Genomic DNA, 25,401 nt, shown 5'->3' with positions numbered 1-25,401 from the left:
TCTACTCAAGTAAACCTCTATGTCTCTCTACTGCAAAGTGCAAGCGAAATTGTTGACGCATCTAGAGCTGGGACGTTAAGTTTTGATAGACTTTGCCGCCGAGTTTTGAGTATTTTTGACAATTCATATGGCTTTGGAACAACCCTTTGGAAGGCATGTTCCGAAAGGTTATTTCAACTGTAAAAAAAAACGTAAACGTCATCAATTGAGATATAACCAAAAAAACTATTGTTGACGAAATATTCACAAAAGTGTCACTTTTCGGACTGTGAAAAATTGTTTTTACAGTATAATGGCAATAACGGAAAATGTCTCTACCGTAAAAGGCAAAATTTCGTATACGGACAGAACAATGGTATGAATGTGTTGGTTTGCCTCACAGATACAAAACAATGGAAATACATGACAACGGTTCTCTGCACTTGTAACGGTTTAGCCCAAAAAAATGTCCGAACGCGAACCGATGTCATCCATAGTAATTCTTCGTTAAGTTTAACCCATAGAAATGATAAGTTGGTATGCCTGTCATTGGAATGGCAGTTGGCTTCTATGGGAGAGAATGCGAGAGAATTTGTATGTAACTCTCTCAAATTCTCTACCATAAAATCCAACTGTCATTCCAATGTTCCTTCTATCTCGCCACAGGCGTACCAACTTATCATTTCTCTGGTTTTACCAGTGAATTTTGACAAGTTTACCCCTTTAAATTATATGGGTTGACCTGCCAAAATTTTCACAGCGAGTGAACTTCTCCGGACATTACTGTACGCTCTCTAGAACCATAACACAACTTATTTTTACTTGTTATTTTGGCAATTACATTGTCAATAGATTAAGGAATTTGTTTATGTATCGTCCGTTGACAAGTAGGTCGCCACCAGTTTCTGTTGGGTTTTGGTTTTTGTTGCCACACGTTATTGACAATTTGAAGATATTTTAATTGATAGGTTACGCTGATCGCTTGATGAAAAAGGACTTCACCTACCACAAATTAAAGACCTTGTACATATATTTTACATTCCAATGTAGGCAACATAGACAGACTGAATTTCAAAACCCACCGAAAACCCGTGCGTCCAACTACATAAAAAACACATACCGAACGAGCCAATCTTAATCTATAGTGTTGAGGTTATGGCTCTACGGATGATGGTTTGATATATAATTTCACCTTGGAAGAAACCTATGGAGTGTTTAAAGAGAATGTCAAAAAGAGTGTTCTCCATCAAACATACAAATTTTGACCATCGAAACCTGCTTAATTTTCTTTTTTCTCTATTTTTTCGCTCTTTTAACACTCTATAAAGACTATCGATACTGACTACTTCACTTTTTTTAAAATTGGAAATAGTTTTTTCTGGTGACAAAAAACTAACAGCACTGAACGCTAGATTTTTTTTTCGAAAATGATGACGTTTTCATTATCGACACACTCGAAAAAACGAAAACCTTTCAAACTGACAGAAAACAGTCTCGGTGGAACTCTGCATAGAAAATTGAATTTTACATTAAGTGCTAAAGTGTTTTTTTTTATAATTTCTTCTTTATTTGCATCGAATATTTCGTTAGAAATACTCAACAAATGGCTTCATATATCTAGCTAAAAAATGAAATACTTTAACATCATAACGAGTGCTCGAAATGTATGGAAATTCTTTATTTATTCACTGTTCCTGAGTAAGTTCGTCAAAAGTGAAAAAGATGTTCCGGGAAAGAATGAACAATTACCATACTGTGGATCCGACAATAATAATCCAAGGGACACCAGTCGTAGGTGATTACCAACAATTAAAATTTGTATAACGTTTTAATCGGAAATTATGCGACGATCAAGCTACATAAATGGAAGGTGGTAGAAACATGTTGCCTCACGAGTCATCATGTTTTCAAACATGAACATTTTTCTCGTTATCAGAAAAAAACAATGTTTTGCCGTGCATCAAGGTCACAATTTTTGTTAGATGATCAGGCAATTGTTCATTGGTTATCAATAAGTTATACTCTAGAAATAATATAAAAATTTTGTTCATGCAAAAATTGTTGATATAATAACCAGAACTCTTACACCAAATTTGATATAAAGTTAGGTAAACAAATTATCTGTTGTATGGTATAATGCTATAGTGCGGCATCAATTTTTGTTTTGATATTTACGTTGTTTTGCAATGCTAATACCGACAATACCACTAATAAATTTGATTAAATTACCTGTTGAATTACCTGGTGAATCATTTTTGCTCATTCAATTACATTCAGTTTGAATAAGTAGGAATACGTGACGGTTCCCGACGTTTTAGTGGTGCTAAACTGTTGTTATATTAATTTACACAGATTGGATGATGTAATAAATTTAGCGCAAATCGTAATATGACTGTAAGGCCAGTCCTCTTATAATGACGAAGGTTCATAGAAAGTTCAATTTCATTCGCTAATCTCAGCGTTCTATATTGCATAAAGTGGTTTAAAGTGGTATGTGTTAAGTAATAGCGATCATGCATGCACTTGTAATTGAACGAGACAAGAAAATTGTTGTGAAACAAACGAAAACGTAGATATTGTGTCGCGATACGATTTGTTGCAATTTGCAGCTTGCAAAGGATTTTTATGTTTTTTCGGGTGGGTTGGATAGTCGTTGGAAATCCTTCGACAAAGAAATCTTTTGAAAAGAATTTTAAATTTGAGGAAAGTCCACAGTGTTCAAATCCTTACAAATCGGACACAGTCCTTGAAATCCGTTGAAAATATTTGAAATTGCAAAACCATCTTCTGTCACTAAAAATTTAGAATAATTGTTGTCCAGTGTCAAAGAAAACACACAGTGGGGTTGAACAAAATTTAAATAGAGTCGCGCCACCACCTCTGATTTTTTTCATGTTCTGGCTGAGGGACTCGAGTACTGCACGAAACTGTATTTATTTTCCGGATCCGTCCGGCCCTTTTGGAGAACCAGCATGCATGGTCGCCCGGAACCCTCGAGTCAATTTGAATAGAGATTGTTATCAAAATGGATAGAGGGACTAGTTCTGAGCTAATTCGTGTTAAAATGGCTTCCCTCGCCAACCTGGCCACGTAGCCAAGTAAAGTTGAAAATTCGACATTTTTGAATGGTGATATGTTCTCCGAAACGGCCGGGCGGATCCGGATTCGAGCAGTACTCGAGTCGCTCAGCACATGAAAAAAAATCAGAGGTGGTGTCGCGACTCTATTTAAATTTTGTTCAAACCCAACGTGAACATCCATAAAGGACAATACAGTGTTGCCAATACAGGTCTTCAACCACAGCATAAATTCTACTTGCAGAAATGAACACTTTACGACCTATAACTTTGTCTGACAACATTGAATGGCAGACGTCCTTTTCGGATGTATCCATAACTAGTTTCAGGTGTGCTTTTCAAGATCGGTCAGGTTCTTCTAAAGAAATTCAAGACGGGATTGAAATTGGTGATAACATTCATAATTTCACACATTTCGTCCGTAAGTCATTTGCGCATTATGCTATACTCATTTACTGAGTTTACAGCTGGTATTTTGAATGGAATCGCCTTAAATATGGAGCGTATAGAACCCACTTGTACCACGTAATGGCCCAGGCGTATGAATGAGAGGAACACTTTCAACCTACATCAGCTGAGAAAAATCGCCTGAATTTCTGCAGTTATATGGTTCTCAGATAGTGAAGACAGTGGACCACTTAATCTTAGGAACTGGCCTCTAGTGACTTCAAACTTGTTAGAAGTCCAAATGTTAGCCGAAAAAATGGCCAAAAACGTGAAAAATGTCTAGAGCCTAGAACAAAGAAGTTCATAAAAAAAACTTCATCCTGGAAAGGGACCAATAAAATAGTTATGTCGTTGTCACACGAAAAAGCTTTTGTAAAAGTAAATTGAAATTTTCATAGGGAAAATAAGGAAAATCGTCAACAACATCAATATGGAACTTTCCTTAATCCTTACGCAGAAATTAAGTAGAGGGGAATCAGGGTCGAAATGTATGTGTAAGAAACACTGGAACTAGTATCCCAAACTATAGCTTCTTAGCTTTTATTGATCAAGAAAAAACTTAAAAAATCCTTATAAGGATAAACACGACTTTCCCATGCCATATCTCTGGCTTCTGAACATGGATCATCGCCGACCGGCTGAAATCAGAAGTTTTTTCGAATGACACCACTTTTATGAAAAATAAATTGGAATGGGCCAGGCTTCAAAGTTGATAAAATTTCCGGGACACTTTTTTCGGAAACCCTAAAACCGACTCCATTCCGACTCCTCCAAAAAAAGTTTTTTCAATAAATATCGTTAATGAGTCATACTTTCCAGAACAGAAGTGATATTTTTTAAAGGACTGTATTTTCGGAGATATTCGACTTTGAAGGTTTTTATATGAATGGCTTTTCCGGCCGGAAAAACGATTTTCCTGTCCACAGCGGAATTCAATGAAGAAAAAACAAAATTCAATTTCAGGCTTCTATTCGTTTCAACGCTAGATGGAAGATTATCAGCACTGGACATGGGCAACGGCACTTTGGAATGGTCGATTCCAACAAAACCAGGCCCAATGCTGTCATCAAGCATTCACAATTATGAGGTGAGAATTTTCGTTTTTGTGTGGTTGTTCTACCCGTTCCTTAATGTCAATTTCTGTTGACAGATGGGACAGAATTTTCAATCCGTTCGCATGATACCATCGTTGAACGGTAACTTGTACAAATTTGACGGTGAAGACATCGAGCAGTTACCGATTACTGCTGACGATTTGCTACAATCGTCATTTCAATTTCCCGATGAGTTAGTGTCGAATCTTGTCATATCCGGTAAGATTATAGCAACAATTCCATTCACGGCTCCGCCGTCACTCATATCACTACAGACACGAAATGACCTCGAAATAACTTCAGGTGGCAAGGAAACCAGATCCTACGGTGTATCGGCTCGAAACGGACGTGTTATGTACGAATGTTCCATTAAAGGTTGCAAAGACACAATCGACTACGACAACGAAATTGATCAATACAATGGACCATACGAAATCGGACACGAACAGCATGATCCGCAACTGGACGATATCATAGTCGTTCGGCGTGATACACAAACCGTTCGAGCCTTCGAACCGATCAGTGGCGGTGAGCGCTGGAATTTCAGTGTCGGAACACATCAATTGGAATTGCTGAAATCGGGCGATTGCCATAATCGACCGTATAGTGAACGTGATCAAGTGCTGCTGGATTTGGAGTTGAAAGTGATTGTACCGGAAGGTATTATTTGTGCCGTTCACAAGCACACACCGAACACTGTTCTGTGGCAATATAAGTTCAGTCATCCGATAGTGAATGCGTGGAAAAATTCCCACGACGATCTGGTGAAATTGGATCTGTTCAGCTACACCCATTTGCCGTTCGGTATCAATACAATGGACGGATTGGCGCCGGCCGTTTATGTAGCCATGTACGAAAAACAGTTGTACATTCAGGAGTCGGACGAAGTGAAACCATTTGCCGAAATGAAAAAGTTAAAATATTTGGAGTCGCAGGTGAAAATTCCGTGGAAACCTTTCTCGATAACATCGTCCGAGTTTGCGATGATCGAAGGTTCGATACAGAGCGAGGATCAAGACGAATCGGATGTTACGGCCTTGTCCGTGTTACAGGGATCGGAATATGTGAACGGCAACGGTTACTATCTATTCTCTCACGTAAAGCCGAAGAGGCCTATGATTTGTGACAGCAATTCGACGAAGTCAACAGATGATGACGAGGAAGCAAATGCACTACCGGTGCCTGTTGATGATGATACGCCAGCTATGTTGATAGTTTCGTTGTGGTTCTGGTGGTAAGTTTAAACAACAATTTTGGATTGGGTGTCGTACGGCTTGAAGGGTTGAACCAACACACTGAATCCTTTCTTTTCCAGGAAGGAAATCCTCGTCATATCCTTGACTACCGCGCTAGTACTCAACGTGATGCTCTCGCGACGACTATCCAACGAACGGGAAGTTGTTATCGTAGAACGTCACGTTGAAATCAAAGTTCCAGTCACACCCGACGTAGCGGATGACGAAATTCTAACTCGGCGCAGCATATCCGAATCCACAAACAATGACAATTTTGTGTCGCGCTTCCAGGACGACTTTGACATGGTACAATGCTTGGGCAAGGGCGGATTCGGTGTCGTGTTCGAAGTGAAAAATAAATTGGACGATTGCAAGTACGCCATCAAACGTATCGTGCTGCCGAATCGGCAAGAGTCCAGGGACCGTGTGATGCGAGAAGTTAAGACGCTGGCTCACTGTGAACATCACAATATTGTGCGCTACTTCCAAGCCTGGGTGGAAACGCCGCCACCGGGATGGCAAGAGAAAGAAGACAAAATTTGGATGGATCGCGAAGCCCTATCACATTCCATTGACATAGATTCACCATCGGAATTGTCACCGCCACCATTCCCCGTTGCCGACAGCACGAGTAAGGTTTTCAGCGAAGTGATCAATCAGAAAAACAAAGGACTCGACTCGTGGATCTCGAATCTGAACACGAACGAGTGCATCAATTTCGATGATTTCAATCGCAAGACATCGTTTAACGTAACCACCGACAATGACGACAGCTTCATTCAATTCCGCGATTATACGAACAGCAAATTATCCGACTCAGTGTTTAAAAGCAACAGCAAGAGCGCAACTAGGTCTATTGACGATTCATCGGGAGTTGCCGAAGTCGACGACAGTGACAGTAGTGATTCCTTTCAAATTGAGTTTAAAGAACCGACAATTAGCAATGGCTGCAACGGTCATTCGTCGACCAACGATGACTCATTCCGAATCGAGTTCCGAAGTCCATCGCTTAGCGGCCGAAAGCAGAGAACTTATTCGGTTAACGAGGAATGTCTGAACGGGTTGTTCAAAGAAAGTGCGGGAAGCTTCAATACGAAGGCCATCGATTCGGTGGACTCGGCAACAAGCAATAACAAAGTGGTGCCTTTCCGCAAGACACATCGACGTCCAATGTCATTGGATCTGAGCAGTCGGCGCAGCGTACAGTTTTTACATCCGAACCGAGTATATCTGTACATTCAGATGCAGTTGTGTAAGAAGCAAAGTTTGAAGGACTGGCTGAGATTGAATTCACTGGATATGAGGCAGCAGCAGATTGTGCCAATTTTCAAACAAATTGTCGAAGGCGTCGAATACTGTCATCTGAAAGGATTGATCCATAGGGATCTGAAGGTGATACAGATTAATGTCTCAACCGAACGAGCGTTCATAATTTCGAATTTTTTTCCCTTCCACAGCCGAGCAACATTTTCTTCTCACTGGACGGGCAAATTAAGATCGGCGACTTTGGCCTGGTCACTGACATGTCGGACATACCGAACTCACCGTGCGGTGATCTTAACGGGAGTTTTCTAACGCGTGTCAAGCACACGGAACAAGTTGGAACACACCTGTATATGTCACCAGAACAGATAGAGGGACGCCAGTACAACTACAAAGTGGACATCTACTCCCTTGGCCTAATATTCTTCGAATTGCTGGTAGTATTTTGCACGGAAATGGAACGTATCGAAACGTTAAAGTCGTTACGAATGAGCCGCTTTCCATCCGATTTCCATTCGTCTTTCCCGGATGAGGTACATTGACAAACTCTTGCCGTCATTTCGGTTTCTCGCTAACAGAAAATTCCATTCCAGTTCAAACTACTCAAACTGATGCTGTCAGAGTCACCGTTCGAACGTCCCACCACCATTGGCATTCGATCGCATGCGCCGTTGAGCGAAAACACATCCACCGAATGGCATTTCGATCTGCCACCTCGTCGACGTGATAGTCATGTTAGCAGCGGCTTGAGTAGTCACAGCTCAAGCGATATTCCGACCAGTCAATCTAAACAGTCTATTTAGCATTAAGATGAATAAGTAAAATGTGATCGTGAGACATAGAAGCGAATAGCGATATGGATGTGAGCTATGATCCGATTGTGCGTCCTGTAATAAGTGATAGTATTTCCGTAATTTACGTAGGCTACTCAATGTGTGTGTGAATTGTGTGAAGCATGAATGCAGTGTGAATGTAAGTACACTAAATTGTATTATAAATGAATCTAGGATAATGTTATCGTAGTTTTTACTAAAATAAAGTGCAAAAAAATGAAGCAAATGCAGCAAAGGGTTTTCTTGGCAATAAATTTGCTGTGACAATTCCCAGCCTATTTTTCATTTAACTCGATGACTGTAAGCAAAGCGATAAGATCGGTAGATTTGGATGTAAAGAATGAATTTGCCAAAGTATCGAACAACTGAGATTCGCGCCACATCCGATCCGAATGATCGATGGCTCTATAGAATCGTTAGTCTCCCCTGACAATTTTGTGGAACAGCTTTTTTCTGGTTGTCTTTATTTTTGGCAGTAGAGTTGTAAAAGTGAGCTGTGTCGCATGTTGAAAAACATTTATTTGTGAACTAAAAGTTGAATTATTTCGCCAATAAACAGACGATTTATTTGGAAGTGTGCAGGTTTGTAGTACATACTTAGACGTACCCAAAAAAAGGTCGAAAGGTCCGTGTGTGGAAGCGCTAGACATTGAAAATCAGTATATGGTTTTCGGTTTCGGAATCTCTTGGACAGCAGCGACTAAACAAATTTGACAATAGATAGTAGAGAGTAGTCCACCAGGAGTCCCACGATACTACGGAGGCCGTTGGCCGTCGCTGTCCAAGGTTCTGACAGGAAATTGAGAAAATTTGACTATGTCGGAGAACTTCTAAGGACCTCTGCCGCCTTAAAGCCACTAAAAAACGAAAAACCTATCAGACCTCGTTACTACGTGTCTCTACTTTCCAACGATACCAAACACGCGTGGGTAGAGACGTAGTCGCATTTTTTATTAGTAAATGTGGCACACAGTACGTACGTCTATGTGAAGAATAATTATGGAGGGAAAAAAATGCCAAAAAATTCATTCCAACAGTCTTAATCCTCTTTCTTCTCATCATTACAGATTGAGTGAAATGTCAACTTGATAAAAATAATTTTTTTTTTCAAGTTTTCTTTTCGTACAAAACATGCCTAAATTGTCATAATTTGTGTTTCACAGCCTTCGTGAGATCAATTCCGAAATGTCTTAACCTGTGCTTTCAGAACCAGAAAGATTTCGATGTTTTAAATGTCAAAGATGACCACGTCACATTTTTGTTGTAATTGTTCTTCATTCTGCAATTTCGGTTCAGTAACAGTCATGCCATGCTTGTATCAATCGGTACAGATTAAATTTACCAAAATTGCCGATAACGGAATTGCCATGATCAAATGATCAAATGTGTCGAGAAACTGTTTCGGTCCAATTTAGCTCACATGCCCAATGTGGCTGGTATGGTTTAATAACAGTGGACTAAACATAAAAACGAATATCAAAATTCTGTTAAGTCTCGATTTATTCTTGGAATTTTGAAAATCGCAATTAAATATCATTACATGATGCTTCTATGTTAGCCCCCGCGTTTCTGCAACATTGGTCGAATGACGCACGGTCGCCGTCCGTTTCACAATGAAGATTGAAAACGTATCTGTAGCAATACAGATCCACGCCACGAGATTCAGTGGCTTTTCCGGAAGCTCTAGTATTAAGACCACGTCTGGTGCATTTACATATTTCCTTAGCGTCGACGATTCCAAGGATCAAAACCAGTAAAAAGATGATTGTTGTTGTAGATTGACGTCACTCAAACTCAAATATAGGACTGAACCGATCAAAGTTGGCTATTCTTTTTCAAATTAATTACGAAGCCCCGTACGACGTTACTTTCAAATGTAGCAAAAATTTCAAATAGCCCTAAAATTTTAATTTATTGCAAGCGCAGCGCGCAGCGCTGCGCCTTAATACATGACTGTCCCGGCATCTATTACACGATGTCCGCAGGGCATCGTACTTTCTAAAAATCTAAAAAGTAGATAGGAGCGTTTCTTAGGGTGGCGAGATGGGAAAAAGTCGAGTTCGGACCTAGGTTAGGACTGAGGCCGTACCTCGGACCTAACGATTTTACGGCTGATTTCGGTAGAGCTTTTGATGCTGATTCAGGAAATGTAGGTCAAAAAAAAATTTTATGCGTCGCTTGGCCGCTAGGTGGCTTCAAAGTCGGAATTTTTGAAACGAAAAATGGCTGCCATTTCGCGTAAATACCATGGATTGTAGTGAAATTTGTGTCTAAAGGGTTTTCGAGGTCGGCGCTTCCGAATAAAAACATTTGAGAGCGGCTACATGCATGTGAGCCACCGCAAATTACCAAAAAGTGGTTTTTTGGGTGGTTTTTCTCAATTTTCTCAAAAACGGTACATAGAACTTTCGTGCAATTTCCATCGTTGATAGCCGCTGAAATTACCTATCGATTGAGGTATATATTAAAAAAATCGGCGGAAGCGTTTTCGACAAAAGATGCAAAATGTGTCAATTCAGGGTACCAACTTTGATGCTGGTACGGCCACAAGATGGCGTCGTAGAGCTTTGGTCTCTTCGGGAGAAATGTTCAAAAATGGAAGTTGAGGGGGGTCCTAGAACAAAATTTTTATGTCCGAGGTCAGTGGACCGATTTGAGATTTTTGGTCACTCGATGTCACCCGAAGAGCCTCAAGGTGCGGTTTCAAAATGTCATTTTAAAGTTGAGGTCTTTGTATCGCTTGAATTTCGTGTTTACGTAGACAATATAACGCATCGAGTCGAAGAAAAAGAATCTGTTTTCTTAAGCTCGGACCGGCAATTATCTAATCTAATGTAAGCGGTTGATGCTGGATCATTTTCCTAAAACAATTTTTCGAAAATAAAAATTTGGATCAGTGCGTGCTTTTGAATTAAATTACCTGCGAAAGGATAAGGCCTATCTATTGCACAACATTTGATCATCAAACACTAAACATTTTATATTAAAATATTCGATTTTCGACTCAACTTTTACAAAATTTCAGTTGCATCAAAGAACCATTTTGTGGTTTGTAAACATCAACAATGTTTCTGATTGATGTACGTCAAAATGGTAGTGCTAATCGTACTAGATCAAAAGGTGTCAAAAATGGTACGTTTTTTGTGAGCGCTAAAACTTTTTAAAGTTCATGTTCGTAACTTCACATGCAAATGGAAACTGATTTGGATTTATCGAACATTGCAAACTTTCATATGGAAAAAATATCAATTTTTTTCGGTAATTTGCTGAACATCGATGTCGTGGGATTGTTGTCACGTGACGATTGTGATGTTTTTTTTTGCGCTATCTATTTTACTTTTAAGAAATGTTAAAGTGAAACATTTTCTTTGGGAAAAGTGAATTGATCCTTTTACAAATTAATACAGTTGACGGTTGTTCACGGTTTAACCGAATTTATTCAATTTACGTCTTTAAAAATCTTTTGCGACTTTCGAACGGATCTTAAATAAATGATTACCAATTAAACGTTTCCCGTTATTCATTGAAAATTTAAATAGGCTAATCCAAGGTAGTACCGATGCGCTTCGGCTATTATTGTAAAACTTCTTTCGAAGAAAGAGTTAAAATCTTCGTGATTTTTTGTCCATTTTCGTATTATTTTGAATGTTCAGCGGAGTCATGATGTGAAAAGTCGTTAGAGGCGTAAATTATGGAGAGAGTATAATTGCTCATTCTAATACAAATAATTCACCTACCGAGATGATCGTCGTCGGGATGATTAGATTAGATGGGAGGGTGTAAGCCCAGCACCTAAGCCTCAGATGGGCCTGTTGTGCTATTGTACAAGTCTCTTGATCATATGGACTGTGATTTTACATCATATCTCTCCCGACTTAGATTGTTCACAAATCGACCGTGTGTTAACGTCCCATACGTTGTGAATTCTCCAAGCCGTGGGTGGTATGCGAATACCACAACCATCACTAATTGACCTGTACATTTTCCCAAAGATGGCGCTATCAACATTGTCATGTTGTAGCTCTTTCTACTATTGACATTATGTCGATATGGTTTCTTTTATGGAGAAAGCGAATGTTGGGTTTTTTGATATTTCCGACTTTGTTACGGTTACGGCTATTAGTTTTAGGTAATAGCAAGTGTCTAATCACCATAGGCCATGAGTTGCCTCTTCGTATAAATCGCCATGCCACCATGTGACTGAACTCGTTCTGGCGTTGCAGGTTGTAGCGTTTGAATGATTCGTATTTCGTCATACCCCTTGACATCCATACAACGTATCAATCAATAGATCTGTTAAACCTCGCGGTCATTTTGGAGTACAAGATAGTTTCTGTATCTTGGGATTGTACCACAGCAAATTTGTAAAAATTTGCTATGTGGTTTTGGGGTGTCAAATGAGAACCCGAAGCGTTTGTACCTTACCTGCACTAAAATTGACTGCCAGATGCCATACGGCAATGTGTCATTTTCGTACATTAATCGAGCACGTAATTTAGCATTAGCTTCTGGTAGAGTCGATTGTTAACCCGTAAACCGACGCCACGAAGCACATGTTAAATAACAAAGGAAATAACACAATTGTTGATATCGCACAATGAGGCGAGAACGACTTTATTGATCAAAGAGAAAATGACCTACGAGAACAACACTTTGACTTCGTTAATAAAACCTTTAAAATAATTTCACCATTTAAACATTACAGCAAAATAAAAACACCAAAGCCGTAAAAGTTGGCACAGAAATTAGACAAAATCGAAAATGAATTCACACACAGCCACACAAAAGAAACACTTTTAGAGAGCAACGCATAAACACGTCCGTTCTCTGTGACTGCCGTTGTCCAACCGTCGGGATGATAGAATGAATTTCTTATTATGTAAAATTATTAAAGGTCCTATACAAAAATTAGATTAGGAGGATTAATTTTGAATAAATGTTCAAACGCAATCTTTGATTCCAGCAGATTATACAGACTGAAGTTTTTGCACTGAGTCAGTAATACAAGAATATCCTGTAGTCTGTATAAAAGTTTTCACAAGCAATTTATCTGTCCCATAAAGGAAACCTAGGAGGATGGTTAAGCAGCTTTAGCTGCTTCGGATGTATCTCCTTTTGAGTTTACCCCAATGTTTTGATCATGAGCAGCGAGATGTATAAGAGACTAGTTCAGTGTAAATACACATAGGGGCCTAGTAGCAACCTTAGTCCAAGGATCCAAATTTAAATTTTTTTCAACAACATTCTATTTGCCCTTCGATTACCTTTCAAATGAAACAAAAATTAGGAAAAACGGATGAAATTTACTCGAGTATGCAAAATATACATAGGGTTCTAGTACCGGCCTTAGTCCAAGGACTCAAATTAAAAATTTTTCGACAACATTCTATTAGGTGTTCGATTACCATCCAAATAAAACAAAAATTCGGAAGAACGGATGAAATTTACTCGAGTTACATATATGTAAAATACGCATAGGGCACTAGTAGCGGCCTTAGTCAAAGGACCCAAAATTATTTTTTTAAACAATATTCTATTTGGTGTTCGAACACAGACAAATGCTTTCAAAATGTTACAAATGGCATATTAATCTCATAAGCCCCCAGTACTTCGTACTTCATCGTCACAAAGTGTCAGTTGATTCGGCTTTCTTCCGTTTGAATTCCATTCTTTCAGGACATATTTTCCCTATGTCAACAATTCATCTGCCATTTGTGACTAATTTATTTTTGTGTGTCGAAGCTGTAAGCGACACCCCACTGATATCAGTTCTTTTGTAAGTGGATAGAAGTCCCGTCACACTTATGCTCAACTTAAATAAATTTTGTATTGCTGAGTCGAAAATTCAACGTTTCGAGGGTACTTCGAATACTATGTACGAACTTATGCGGATGAGTCCCGAATAAGAACAGATACAATGGCTAACCTTTGGTATTTCAGAGTTCCAGTTCCTAGAAAAGTTACTCCTACGAATCCCAACTATGGGGGATTTTTCGTCAATCCTTGACTGTTCCATTTCACTACTTGGCACCTCGTACGAATCAGTTACGAATTCGAAAACCTAAGGCCAGTTTTTCGTCCTGATTCTATCTAAATCACTAATAAAGTAGTAATCTAGGTCGTCAGGATCCGGAGCTATCCCAATTTTAAGTTAAATGGAAAATACATTGGTGCGAGCAATGTATTTCCCATGTAACTTAAAATTGGGATTGCTCGTAACTGTTACGTGCGAGGTATATACCATTTCCATATCGACAACTTTAATAAGCGAGCTTTCACTTTTAATTAAAGCCGATCGCTTTAAAGCAAACATTAATTCAATCAAATTCAATTCTCCAGATTAATTTTTAATTCGGAATCGCCTACAATATGCAAGTACGAGTATAAGTATGAAGGTTGAACATATTTACGTAGCTTTCGATTAACATTCGTGCTGACTGTAATAACTAATTAATTATTGGTTGGATGCGTCTAAGGCTGCAAACACCAATAACAAATTGTAGTCGTAATTACCGCAGCGCTATAGTTCGGTCTTGTGTCAAAATTTTCCACTCATTAAAAGCTTATTCAAAATTTGTGAACAATTCAAAAGAAGAGCTTTCCCAACGCACTGCGTTGGCTTTCCTCTATGTTTTAATTTGTAACAAATTTACAAAAATGTAGTGATAATTAACTAAAGTTTTTAGGAAGCCTTTCAACTTCTGGGGGACGACAAGCTCGCTGAAATTGTAATAGAACCTTAAAGTAACGTGAAATCCACAATTTGTTGGATTTATAGGATTTTCTACACTCAACTGTTATATTGGTACTGTGAATACCAGGTCACCATCGACCATATATTATGTGAAACGATGAATTGCATGACATGGCGAAGCTTTGCACATTCAGCATTGTCACACTTTGCTAATCATTTATTCATTTCTGACAAATGAATTAATTGATCCGAAGAAACATATAAATCGAAATAGTCGTTGGTCACGATTCAAGGGAAAATTCAGTCATCGATTCCGGAAAATTCACTCGTATAGTATCTATAGTCCCCTGATTTCATCGTAGAATGTTTTTATTGGAAAATTTTAAAACTTTTTCGAAAATATTTTATTGGACCGGATTGGCTCCGTCTCCTACAATTAGCAGAAAGCAGCAGAACTATATTTTCCTGCTTTCCGTAATCGTTTCGTTGCTTATAAACATAGGATTTCTTGTAATTTCAGTTCATTTTCCTTCGTATAAGCTGTACGGTAACATTGAGAAAATAGTAAGCTATACATTCGTTGTAAGCTTAATCCTTTCCAATTTGAGTGCAAACGCACAATGTTACTACTTCAAGTGGGTGTACGGAAGCATTAATGACCGGATTTCAAAAATGGAAACTATTTTCCAAACAAAATTTTCACAAAATATCCGTTCCCAAACATTTGCCAGGCGGTATAAAACTAAAGTTTTAGTTATCACCATCATCCTATCCATCGTTTTTACGCTAAAATTCGGCGAGTCATGGATAGAAAACGATTACAAATCATTCGTCAGATATTGTTTTGCCTTCCTTGCTGAATGCTTGTCATCTCTAGTTTTTTGTCATGTTCTTCTCTATATTTCCATTGTTCAATTATTTATCACCGAACTGAATGGACGGATCGGTAGTACTCCGATTGGTTTGAACTCATCAAGTAAAATGGAATTGTTAAAAACGATAAAATTATTGCACATGGAGATATGGAAATTGATGGCACAGATCAACACATTCTTTTCGTTTAACCTAACATTTTACATGATTTCTTTGGCTGTTCAAACAACTTATTACTTGTACTGGCTGTTTCTTATAATGCAAGTGGAATGGAACACATTGTATATTACGCGTAAGAAACTATTTCTAAAGCAATAAGTCTGTTCTACGTACCTCAGCACGAACCAAACAGCGTCATACATTTTCGCTCTAGTGCGATAAAATAAATGATGAAATCGCTTCGTTACGTGATTGTATGAAACGTGTTGCATAATTGAAATATCACACGATGTGTTTTGAACCTCGGCTTCGCCTTCATTATGCACCTAGTTTCATAATAGTTATTAATGTAACAAGAATCGCATGAAGAATCGCACCAGATGTCGAATGTCATCCGAGGCGAAGCCGAGGTTTACAAGACATCCTTTGTGTGAATCCATGATTGGTTGATGTATTTCGAGTGCGATAATAGAATGTTCTTGTGTTACAAGTGTTGTAATGTTGATTTTTTCAGCATACGACCCAATTTGCTATACTCGCTTCGCTCAACATTACAACATTTGTAACACAACATACTATTTCGCCCTCATTTAGCATGCGATAATTTTTTTCGCATACTGATTTTTGGATGAAATAAAATTGGTTCATATGACTTTGCACACATACGACGTAAGTATCGAATTCGCTCTCTGAATTACACAAATCACTATTACGTACAGCAGTGCGTAAATGGAATTTTTATGGAATTTTATACGTACATTTACGCACTAGTGCTCATTTAATGTGTTTTACAACCTCGGTTCAGCCTCGACATAATCTTCCACAATTCTTTTACTTCATTAGTTTCAACATTATTTCGCCACAGATTATGGATTTTCAATTGAAATTCACTGACTGTTTCAGAGTCATTAGTGATAATAATATATTGCCTGGTCAGAATTTCCCTATTGGTCAACGGTTGTCAATCTCTTTTGACCGAGGTAAAAGACTCCAATCGAATTAGTTTTCTAATAATTTTATAAAACGACACAAAATGAGTAGACAACCAATTTAATGGAACATACGGAGAGGCATGCCTTTCGGACAACCAATAATCTTCATCTGTATTTACTGAAAATGGAAATTCAACAACAATTTCACAATTTTCCAATCATTGTCACAGCTGATGGATACTTCAACATTAATCGCTCGTTTCTGGCAGGCGTAAGAAATTATAGTACATTTTCTACCTTGGTGTATATTTCGAGAATAACTTCGTATGTACAATTGTATATAACGAGCGCCAGCGAGTGTATATACAATTGTACATAAGAAGTGATTCGAGAAATATACACCAAGGTAGAACAATGTTTTATCTCCTGCAAGCTGATATTTCATACATTAGCGAAATAACCACAAAAATTTATATTTAAAATTAATTAATTAAGCATGTTGTTTTAAAACGCATTCACAACAAAAAAAAACATCATACAGAGAATCCTTTATTTACTTACTCACACACATATACTATCCACCTCAACATTTCGTTCAAATCATATCATTCCGACTACTCTGATTATTTGATCGATGTAGAAGTGACTAACGAACCACTACCGACACCAATTGCATCGCGTTATGTGATTTGTTGGCGTAGTGGTCAGCATGTTTGGTTGATATGCTGCTGGTCCCGTGTTCGCTTCCGCCGTTCGGCGATTTTTTTTTTTCAAATATGTAGATGGAAAGTAAATTTACCCAAGGTGGGTTATGTGTGAATTATCCAATCGTATAGGCTGTGGTTATGTATGTGTTTATATGCAGAAACGCGTAATGTATGAAATATCAGCTTGCAGGAGATAAATATATATTACGCTGTAGCACTGCCCCTTGCATTTAACACTATGTGTTCGTACTTTATATGTGGATGCTAGGAGCAGTGCTATGGTTACGTTGATGTGGTTCTTATTAAAGTGTTACTCGTATTTTTAGGTGGCTTCAAATTGCTGTACATATATTGTCATTTTTATTCAATTCTTTTTAGAGGATGACGCATCAAAAGCAAGCTAAATTAATCTGATCAATTGAGGGATCGATAGTTAAAATGTAACATTGCTTATAAAAGATCGGCAAAACTTTACCAAATTTTTCATTAAACTGTCAAGCGATTTTCACACATTCCACCCAATGAACGTCAACACAAGGTATGGTCGAATGTCAAACTTTGTATGGAGCGGAGGAAAGGTGAGTTTGTTTATATGAAATCGCTATGTCCTACGGTTTGTATGAATAGACCATACCTGGTTTATACTTTCATTGAATCCACCATGAGATCGAATAATGCGTTGGGTAAGCCCCTCTTGAAAATTCTTTTCTTGTGCTTCGTTCAATGCTATGATTAAATCCCACATGTACCGCATCGTCGTGGATTTTTTGTGCGTGCTCTGTGTTCCCTAAGATATCAAGGCTGCGCATCTTTGGGAAAGTCAAGCAGATCGCTAGATAGATAATTATTAGATAAACGGTAACACTCCACTTCTCATGATTTTACATAAATATACAAAAACTCACCAATCATCACGACGACGAGAATCATCATGGACGCCTCCCATTCGGAGGTGCTTTTTTGGTCTGAAAATCCATCACATTATCGTCAAATGTGGTATAACATCTGCGTGATCTGATCTTCCTAAAGTTGATAGCCCTCATAAGATTGGGAACACACACAAAAATTCACCACACAATCTGCAATTGTATCTATAGCTGGTGTTCTTGTGTCTGTAGAGGGATCTCAGCAGCCGTTCGATTGTATGGCCATTTTTGCATGTCGATCGGAATGTGCAACTTCGACCGCTGCCCAAAATTTCCACCTCCACAAGGTTGGAGAAGGCTGTATACTTTGATACGCGGGTTACACACCACATTTCATACAAAAAATTCACCACGCCATACAAATTCAATTTTGGTGAATTTGTTTGTATGGAAAAGGTGTGTTCCAGCGTATCTAATAAAATGGCGATCTGCGTGACCTCCCCAATGTATACAGCCTTGGCCATGTCTACTGCGGACACTATTGACAATATTGTCTGTCTATATGGAACTTAAACTCAAGTCCTTCAAAACGGAACAAAAATACTTTCAATGACATTTCCTCACGCGTCCGAAGAATATTTTGTAAACAAACGCAGTCAACAAGTAAGGGCATTCCGTTTTATGTGCATGTACACAACACAGTGCATTGATTTTCGTAATCAACAAATCGATGGAGAAATACGCCGTTGCGAAGTTAGTTGGCGAGGGATCGTTCGGTCGGGTATACAGGGCCACTAACATTTTAACGAAGGAAACAGTAGCATTGAAAGTGATCGGCAAGGTAAGGTCCACACATATCGCATAGTTGATGATGTTCACAGTTAATGCGAATTCAATTCAGCACGGTCGATCATCCAAAGAAATCAAAAATCTTCGAGGTGAATGGGAAATACAGGCGCATCTGCGACATCCGAACATAATTCGAATGTTGGACTCATTTGAGACGGACAATGAAATCGTAATCTGCACAGAGTTTGTGCATAGCGATTTGCATAAACTATTAGCGAAGGAAGGTTCCATTGGAGAAATACGTGCACGGAAATTGTCATATGATTTAGTGTCGGCACTGTACTATCTGCATTCACATCGAATTTTGCACAGGGATTTGAAGCCTCAGGTTGAGCATTGTGTGCACTTGGTGTACGAAATTGTCTATAAACCTTAGGCCAACTAAATTTTCCATTGCAGAACATCTTACTGGACAGAGAATGTCACGCGAAATTGTGCGATTTTGGACTAGCTCGAAATATGGGAATGGGTACGCATGTATTGACTTCAGTAAAGGTAAGGTGGTCACTAAATTCAATTGGCAATTACTTCCAATCTAACACGCGATCCGGATACAGGGAACTCCATTGTACATGGCTCCAGAACTGATGAACGAAACACCTTACGATTATCGTGCCGATTTGTGGTCTTTGGGTTGTATCATCTACGAAACGTTAGCCGGTGAGCCGCCATTCTGCACTACATCGTTACGCACTCTGTATCTATTGATACAAAACGAGAACGTTAAATGGCCAAGTTTTCTAACGGAAATGGGTTTCTCGTTCTTGAAGGTAGATCAGTCCTTTGGTGCTCTTGTTCTAATCCACGGTCACACATTCCCTCCATCCTCTCCACCAGGGTCTGCTACAAAAAGAACCATCGTTACGGATGACATGGAATCAGATACTCGATCACCCGTTTGTCAAGGACAAAATTACAATTTTGGAGGAAGATGTAGCTGATTCACCGTTCACACATCCGTTGACTAATTCACAGAATTTGGAAAAAGAGCGACAGAAGAAGCAAATTATGTGCTTTGCTGGTGCGTCCAATTTCCACGCACATCGTACGCAGGATCCAGACGAACCGGCGTCGTCATCACGGGACAGCATGAAAGCAATACTACAGAGTGACCTTGAAAATTTCGAAACCGACAACGACAATGACGATCAAAATGTGCCTGAGCCGCAGGGCAAACCTGTTGGTCAACATGTTAAGACGACAGATGATGTGTGCTATGTGACCGGGAACTATAATTTGATTGTTAATCGGTTGAGCGACAACTTACAGTATTTTTCGAATCAGTCCAGGGAGCGGAAGCACAAGACTCGAGACCTGGAAAAACGTAAACTCAGTCAGAATTTAGTTAATTTTTCGCTTCGATTAGGTAAGAGTTTGACCACTGATCCGGCAGTAGCTGCAGTAAATTTAGAATCTACAATCACAAACAAATTGGAGCGATCAAGGTAAGAGAAAATTGGTTCAGGCTCGAATCGGGTTCAGCTTGACCTGTTCATTTCAGGTTGACCCGAACCGGATTTCAACCCGACAATGAAATTCTCGATTTCGGGTTGAGCCCGAACCTAAATTGGTTCCGAATCCGAACTTTTACTTTCGGATTTGACCCGAGACTAACCTGAACCTGAAATTTTCATGATGAGGTTCGGGTAAATTTTCGTCCCAGAAATGTCAAATCTTACGATGAGTTTTTGGGTTACTAGAGCCTGACCTGAAACTGAAAGTTAAGGTTCGGGTCAGATTCTGGTCAAAACCAATTCGGGTCGAACTGGGAATCGAAAATTCAAGTCAAGTTCGGGTCGAACCTGAAATCTTCGTTACCGAACTCAATCCGTTCCGAGCATTACAACACTGTGCTGAACAATTGTTTCTGTTCTGCATAGCGACAAACAACAAACCAGTAAATTTACAACACCTCCGTCGATGTTACCTGGATGGGATTCGGGGATTCCAGACGAATACCAAAGTCCGCCAATCGAAAATGAGGAATGGCTGGCATTCCTGCATCGATACATGCAGGAAATATTAGACGGTGACATTGAATCGTTGAAGCAACAGAACTTGGTATGAAAGCTGCACGGGTACGACATTTTTCGGCTGATGCACTGAACATTTTGTGTAATTTCAGGTCAGCATAATTGTCGCTCCACTTCGTAATTACAAAGCCAGCAGTAAAGTACTGGAAAGTGTCGCACAGGTGTTGAGTCTTCCACTTGTACTGAGTGGATCGCTGGAAGAGACCGCTGACATACGCAACGTTTACGTTGAAGTGAAGCTCGTTGCGAATTTGATTTATGCCTCAAAGCTATTGTGCACAGCCCGACAAGATTGTGTGGAAAGTCCTTCGCCAACAGTTTCGCGATCGTTTCGGTATGAACCTATCAGTGGCATCTACGACTGCAGAATTGAACGTATTTCTTTTCAGACAATTGAAGTTTCTGAGTTTAACGGAAGTGAAAACTTTGGTCAGCATGTACGAGCTGGTTTGTCATCTCGTTCATTTAAACGAACAATTTTTGTCCCAATTTTGCGACAGTGTCGAAATTTTGGGCACCACCGATTTGTTGGTGGGTTTCATATCACAAGGTAAGGATGAAGCTCGGGATGAAGACGCACGAAAATATTTTTTTGGTCATGTAGAAGGGATGAGGTCTGAACACGAATCACATTCACAGTTTCCAACGAACCGTCATCGATCCGCCTCGTAAATGTTGTCCTTGCATTGCTATGCTGTGCCTTGCGTGAACTTCCCGAAAATGCTGAACTCGTCGAAAAAATTGTTTTCCATGCGAACGTCGATCTGGTGACTTTAATGAAACATCCAAATAATCTATTAAGGTGATTGGACACGATACGGTTGAATGGACATTAATTGAATTTGGAATGCACTTTTGATGTTTCTGTATAGTATTAATCAGCTCTCGGCGTCAAGAAAAAGAATTCACAAAAAATTTCAATTTTCGACGGTATAATTTGGTGTAGCTGGACTCATGGATACAGAGGGCGTGTTGTAAAAAAGTTTAGGGTTTCAATCGATAGAGGCTGGAATTTTGCATACAAAAAAAAAAATTGGTCCCCTGGGTGCAAGGGAAGCGCGAGCGAAAACTCGTTGAAGTTTAAAAATTACGATTTTCGAAACTTCGTGAAAAAGGTTAAGCGAAAAACTACAGCCACGTCCACGGCCATGTCGAAAATCATAATTTTTAAACTTCAACGACCACGCGCTTCCCTTGCACCTAGACGACGATTTTTTTTTGTACAATTGTATGCAGAATACAGCTTCAATCGATTGATCCTCCAATCACTTTTTTTTAACACACCCTCTGCATCCTTGGGTGCAATGGATCCCGCTGCACCAGATTCTATAACTAAAAAAATTGGTCGATTCTTTTCTGTGTTCCCGATCTGATTAATAATATCCAAAGTGCTTATTATGGTCATTTGAATTCCATTTAACCACACCGTGAATCGACAGTGAATCTACAAGTTCATCAACAATTCACTGCCATGAATATTCATCGTGTGTTGTCTTTCAGATCCAGAATGTGCATGCTATTGCGTATGATAGGACGATTCAGTTGCAGTTCACTGCAAAAGGTTTGGTCATCGACGATGAGAGAGACACTGCATGGCTTAGCAACAAACGATTCGAGCGAGTGGGTTAGGAATGTGAGTATCTTACGACAGGGCGGAGTACTCCAGTTCATTTTTTGAAATTTCATTTCAGGAAGCCGCAGATGTGTTGGAAGAATATAAACATTTGTCGTTCTATGCGCAGTACTGACATTTAATCGTGCAATAAATCGTATTTCATTTGCCTATACAGAAGTCTCTAAAGATCACATCCAAAATCTGTTCCGTACTAACATGTCCCGATATCTGTCCAATGCACTGAATCGCCGATCGAAGATACTGCGCTGAAATGGCTGAGTCTATGTATTCGTGTGATATGCTACTTCTAAACTCATTCATGCAATTCACACATTCTTCTAGTAAGTGTCTATGACGCTGTTGGCTTAAGTTGGGACTATTGGCGCTCGGTTCTCCGCATCTGAAATTCGAAGAACATTTTTACTGTGATGCGGCTGAGACTCTTCAAGTTCACTCACAATTCTTTCAGGTGGTGCGACATATTCGATACGGCGGACGTTATTCCCATGTCATTCTTACAGGAAATGAATGCGATGCCCGGACCGTTTTCTTTCAATGTCACTAGATCTTGTTCGCTCAACAAATCGATTTTATTGATCACAAGCATAGCACTTTTGTCCCGCATGCTCGACTCGTTCAGTCCCATTGATTTTAAATAATTTTCTTTGTATTCATCGATGCTACCAGCGCCATGCACCTCAACGGCATTCATTATCACAACAACAAAATCGGAACATTCCACCCGATTCCGGGTTCGTGAAATTCCCTCGATTTCAACAACGTCCGTTGCATTTTTCCTCAAACCAGCTGTATCGGCGAGCACTATTGGATAACCGGATACATTGAACGAACTTTCAACAACGTCGCGCGTCGTCCCCGCTATGTCCGTCACAATCGATATCGGTTTCCGACAGACTTTATTCATAAAACTACTTTTGCCAACGTTTGGCGCACCAACGATGACTGTACGCACACCCTGCCGCAATATTTCACCCCGTCTCCCGTCGCTCAAATGCGCCTGCACTTCAGTCTGTAATGATGTCAATTCCTTTTCGATGATCGTCAGCGTGTCCGAACCGATATTCTGATCTTCGGCGAAGTCTGTGTCCGCTTCGAGATAGGCGACACATCGGATGAGTTTGTGGCGCCACTGTTCGTATAATTTCGATAAGGATCCATCGGTTTGAATAAGTGCCTGGAAGTTGTGAGTCGTTAGAGATTGATAGAACTGTACCGAACAGTGACAATTGCCGATAATACGCACACCTGTTTTCGTTGCACCTCAGTCTCAGCATGAATTAAGTCTGCCAAACCTTCGACTTCAGTTAAATCCATCTTTCCTGCATAAAATGCTCGTTTGGTAAATTCACCTGGCTTTGCGGGCGTGAGTCCCTTCATTGAGTTCAGTGCATCATGTAGTGCGGCAATTACAGCCAGTCCGCCATGTACTTGAAATTCGCAGCTATCTTCGCCTGTGAAACTTCTTGGCCCTGGTGTAAAATGATGGTAAGTAAACGTGAAATGGTTACTATGTCCACAGCTGACCTGGAAACCACAAACACAGTCCCCTGTCAATACACTCATTCGTGCGTGGATGTTTGAGTTTACGCAAGTATGCGAATCGTGGCTGAATTGGGGCATTGTCCGCAAAATTTGAAATTCTCTTGAAAACATTCTTAGACTCTGGACCAGAAACTCGAATGACTGCTACTCCACATTTACCTTGACCTGAACAAAAATGTTTAGTTTACACAATTCCGTGTGGTAAAACTTCTTGCTATCTTACCGGAAGATAAGCTAAAAATCGTCGACAAATTTTTGGACGAGTACAGGCGGACAAATTTCGCACACTTGTCACGAATTTTACTTCTGTTTATCATTCTCAGCGAAGGGGCTATACCTTGCCAATGGCTGACAGTTTGGTTTGTTTTGAAATACTGTATTTAATCAGCTGATATTTCTAACAGTGTTGTCAGCTAATTATAACTCTGGATGGTGCGCTGGTGTTGTCAAACAATCTTTATTCTGTCACATACGGCTATAAAATCGATAACAACGACAAAAATAATGACAAGTTCTGGGTAATGTGGATCTTTATCTAGTAAAATTCATGTTAAAAAAATTGAAGTACAAGATTTGAAATCAACAGAGTAAAAATACTTTGATCAATAGAAGTAGTAGACCCGATAATACTGGTCAAATGCTCGCCGTGTGTAACAGGCTATACTGTCCCACCAACACGACATATCGGAACTTCATTTGACGAATTTCGGTCGCTTAACGTTTGGGATTGGACATGTGCATTCCTCATAAATGCAAATGTGGACGCCAAGTGGAAAACGACGGCATACATGGATTGTTGTGTAAATATAGTGAAGGGCAGACATAGTTACTTTAATCCCATGGAGTAATCCCATGGAAAATGCTTGTATGGGACGCAACAATTCGTGATACACTTGCTCCTTCATAGGTTCATTAATCTTCGTTAAGAACAGGCAGTTTAGCAAGCGTCTGAAAAAACGAACGATTATAAGAAGATTAGAGCTGATAAATACATCTTTCTGCCTTTCGCTTGCAAGACATTGGAACCACGGTGTGAGGAAGCTGTCAAATTCATTAATAAATTAGCGAAACTCATTCACGTGACAACAGGAGAAAAAAGGTCAAAGCAATATTTGAAACAACGGTTGACCATTGCCATCGAAAGAACAAGCGCTGCAAGTGTAATGGGGACCTTTGACAGTT

The 25,401-nt window shown here is 39.5% G+C and overlaps 4 protein-coding genes across 4 annotated transcripts; 3 read left to right on the top strand and 1 right to left on the bottom strand.

Annotated features, from left to right (window-relative positions):
- Positions 1 to 1,426: 1,426 nt before the first annotated feature.
- LOC119067086 (eukaryotic translation initiation factor 2-alpha kinase-like) lies at positions 1,427 to 8,201 on the top strand. Its single transcript, XM_037169886.1, has 7 exons — positions 1,427 to 1,774; positions 4,467 to 4,590; positions 4,654 to 4,816; positions 4,901 to 5,831; positions 5,913 to 7,224; positions 7,290 to 7,628; positions 7,689 to 8,201. Exons 1-7 carry the CDS (start codon positions 1,608 to 1,610, stop codon positions 7,896 to 7,898), a joined length of 3,246 nt encoding a protein of 1,081 aa, XP_037025781.1. The 5' UTR covers positions 1,427 to 1,607; the 3' UTR covers positions 7,899 to 8,201.
- A 6,694-nt stretch (positions 8,202 to 14,895) lies between these two features.
- LOC119072592 (putative gustatory receptor 98c) lies at positions 14,896 to 17,714 on the top strand. The gene is made up of 4 exons (XM_037177876.1): positions 14,896 to 15,787; positions 16,558 to 16,634; positions 16,696 to 16,857; positions 17,620 to 17,714. The coding sequence occupies exons 1-4, from the start codon at positions 14,986 to 14,988 to the stop codon at positions 17,695 to 17,697; spliced, it is 1,119 nt and encodes a 372-aa protein (XP_037033771.1). The 5' UTR covers positions 14,896 to 14,985; the 3' UTR covers positions 17,698 to 17,714.
- A 1,006-nt stretch (positions 17,715 to 18,720) lies between these two features.
- LOC119068033 (serine/threonine-protein kinase fused) lies at positions 18,721 to 22,833 on the top strand. The gene is made up of 11 exons (XM_037171440.1): positions 18,721 to 19,000; positions 19,061 to 19,336; positions 19,408 to 19,503; positions 19,566 to 19,778; positions 19,846 to 20,453; positions 20,889 to 21,069; positions 21,134 to 21,375; positions 21,431 to 21,591; positions 21,681 to 21,843; positions 22,542 to 22,674; positions 22,733 to 22,833. Exons 1-11 carry the CDS (start codon positions 18,890 to 18,892, stop codon positions 22,787 to 22,789), a joined length of 2,241 nt encoding a protein of 746 aa, XP_037027335.1. The 5' UTR covers positions 18,721 to 18,889; the 3' UTR covers positions 22,790 to 22,833.
- Positions 22,765 to 24,571, bottom strand: LOC119070555 (tRNA modification GTPase GTPBP3, mitochondrial). The gene is made up of 5 exons (XM_037174994.1): positions 24,443 to 24,571; positions 24,202 to 24,384; positions 23,923 to 24,146; positions 23,115 to 23,851; positions 22,765 to 23,056 (listed from the first exon to the last, which is right to left on the bottom strand). The coding sequence occupies exons 1-5, from the start codon at positions 24,534 to 24,536 to the stop codon at positions 22,816 to 22,818; spliced, it is 1,479 nt and encodes a 492-aa protein (XP_037030889.1). The 5' UTR covers positions 24,537 to 24,571; the 3' UTR covers positions 22,765 to 22,815.
- Between the last annotated feature and the right edge of the window lie 830 nt (positions 24,572 to 25,401).

The sequence above is a fragment of the Bradysia coprophila genome, chromosome II, assembly GCF_014529535.1.
Source record: "Bradysia coprophila strain Holo2 chromosome II, BU_Bcop_v1, whole genome shotgun sequence".
Lineage (NCBI taxonomy): Eukaryota > Metazoa > Arthropoda > Insecta > Diptera > Sciaridae > Bradysia > Bradysia coprophila.
This window is presented reverse-complemented; position numbering and strand designations above follow the sequence as displayed.

Excerpts from the sequence above, each read along its gene's own strand:
- LOC119067086 (XM_037169886.1), top strand. The coding sequence starts at position 1,608 with ATGAAATACTTTAACATCATAACGAGTGCTCGAAATGTATGGAAATTC. Across the intron at positions 4,591-4,653 it reads CAAGCATTCACAATTATGAG|ATGGGACAGAATTTTCAATC; the intron begins GTGAGAATTTTC and ends TTCTGTTGACAG. Across the intron at positions 7,629-7,688 it reads ATTCGTCTTTCCCGGATGAG|TTCAAACTACTCAAACTGAT; the intron begins GTACATTGACAA and ends ATTCCATTCCAG.
- LOC119072592 (XM_037177876.1), top strand. The coding sequence starts at position 14,986 with ATGTTTTTATTGGAAAATTTTAAAACTTTTTCGAAAATATTTTATTGG. Across the intron at positions 16,635-16,695 it reads GTCAATCTCTTTTGACCGAG|ACAACCAATTTAATGGAACA; the intron begins GTAAAAGACTCC and ends CAAAATGAGTAG. Across the intron at positions 16,858-17,619 it reads ATCGCTCGTTTCTGGCAGGC|GTGGCTTCAAATTGCTGTAC; the intron begins GTAAGAAATTAT and ends TCGTATTTTTAG.
- LOC119068033 (XM_037171440.1), top strand. The coding sequence starts at position 18,890 with ATGGAGAAATACGCCGTTGCGAAGTTAGTTGGCGAGGGATCGTTCGGT. Across the intron at positions 19,001-19,060 it reads CATTGAAAGTGATCGGCAAG|CACGGTCGATCATCCAAAGA; the intron begins GTAAGGTCCACA and ends AATTCAATTCAG. Across the intron at positions 19,504-19,565 it reads ATGTATTGACTTCAGTAAAG|GGAACTCCATTGTACATGGC; the intron begins GTAAGGTGGTCA and ends ATCCGGATACAG.
- LOC119070555 (XM_037174994.1), bottom strand. The coding sequence starts at position 24,536 with ATGATAAACAGAAGTAAAATTCGTGACAAGTGTGCGAAATTTGTCCGC. Across the intron at positions 24,385-24,442 it reads GATTTTTAGCTTATCTTCCG|GTCAAGGTAAATGTGGAGTA; the intron begins GTAAGATAGCAA and ends ATTTTTGTTCAG. Across the intron at positions 23,057-23,114 it reads TCGCACCACCTGAAAGAATT|ATGCGGAGAACCGAGCGCCA; the intron begins GTGAGTGAACTT and ends TTCGAATTTCAG.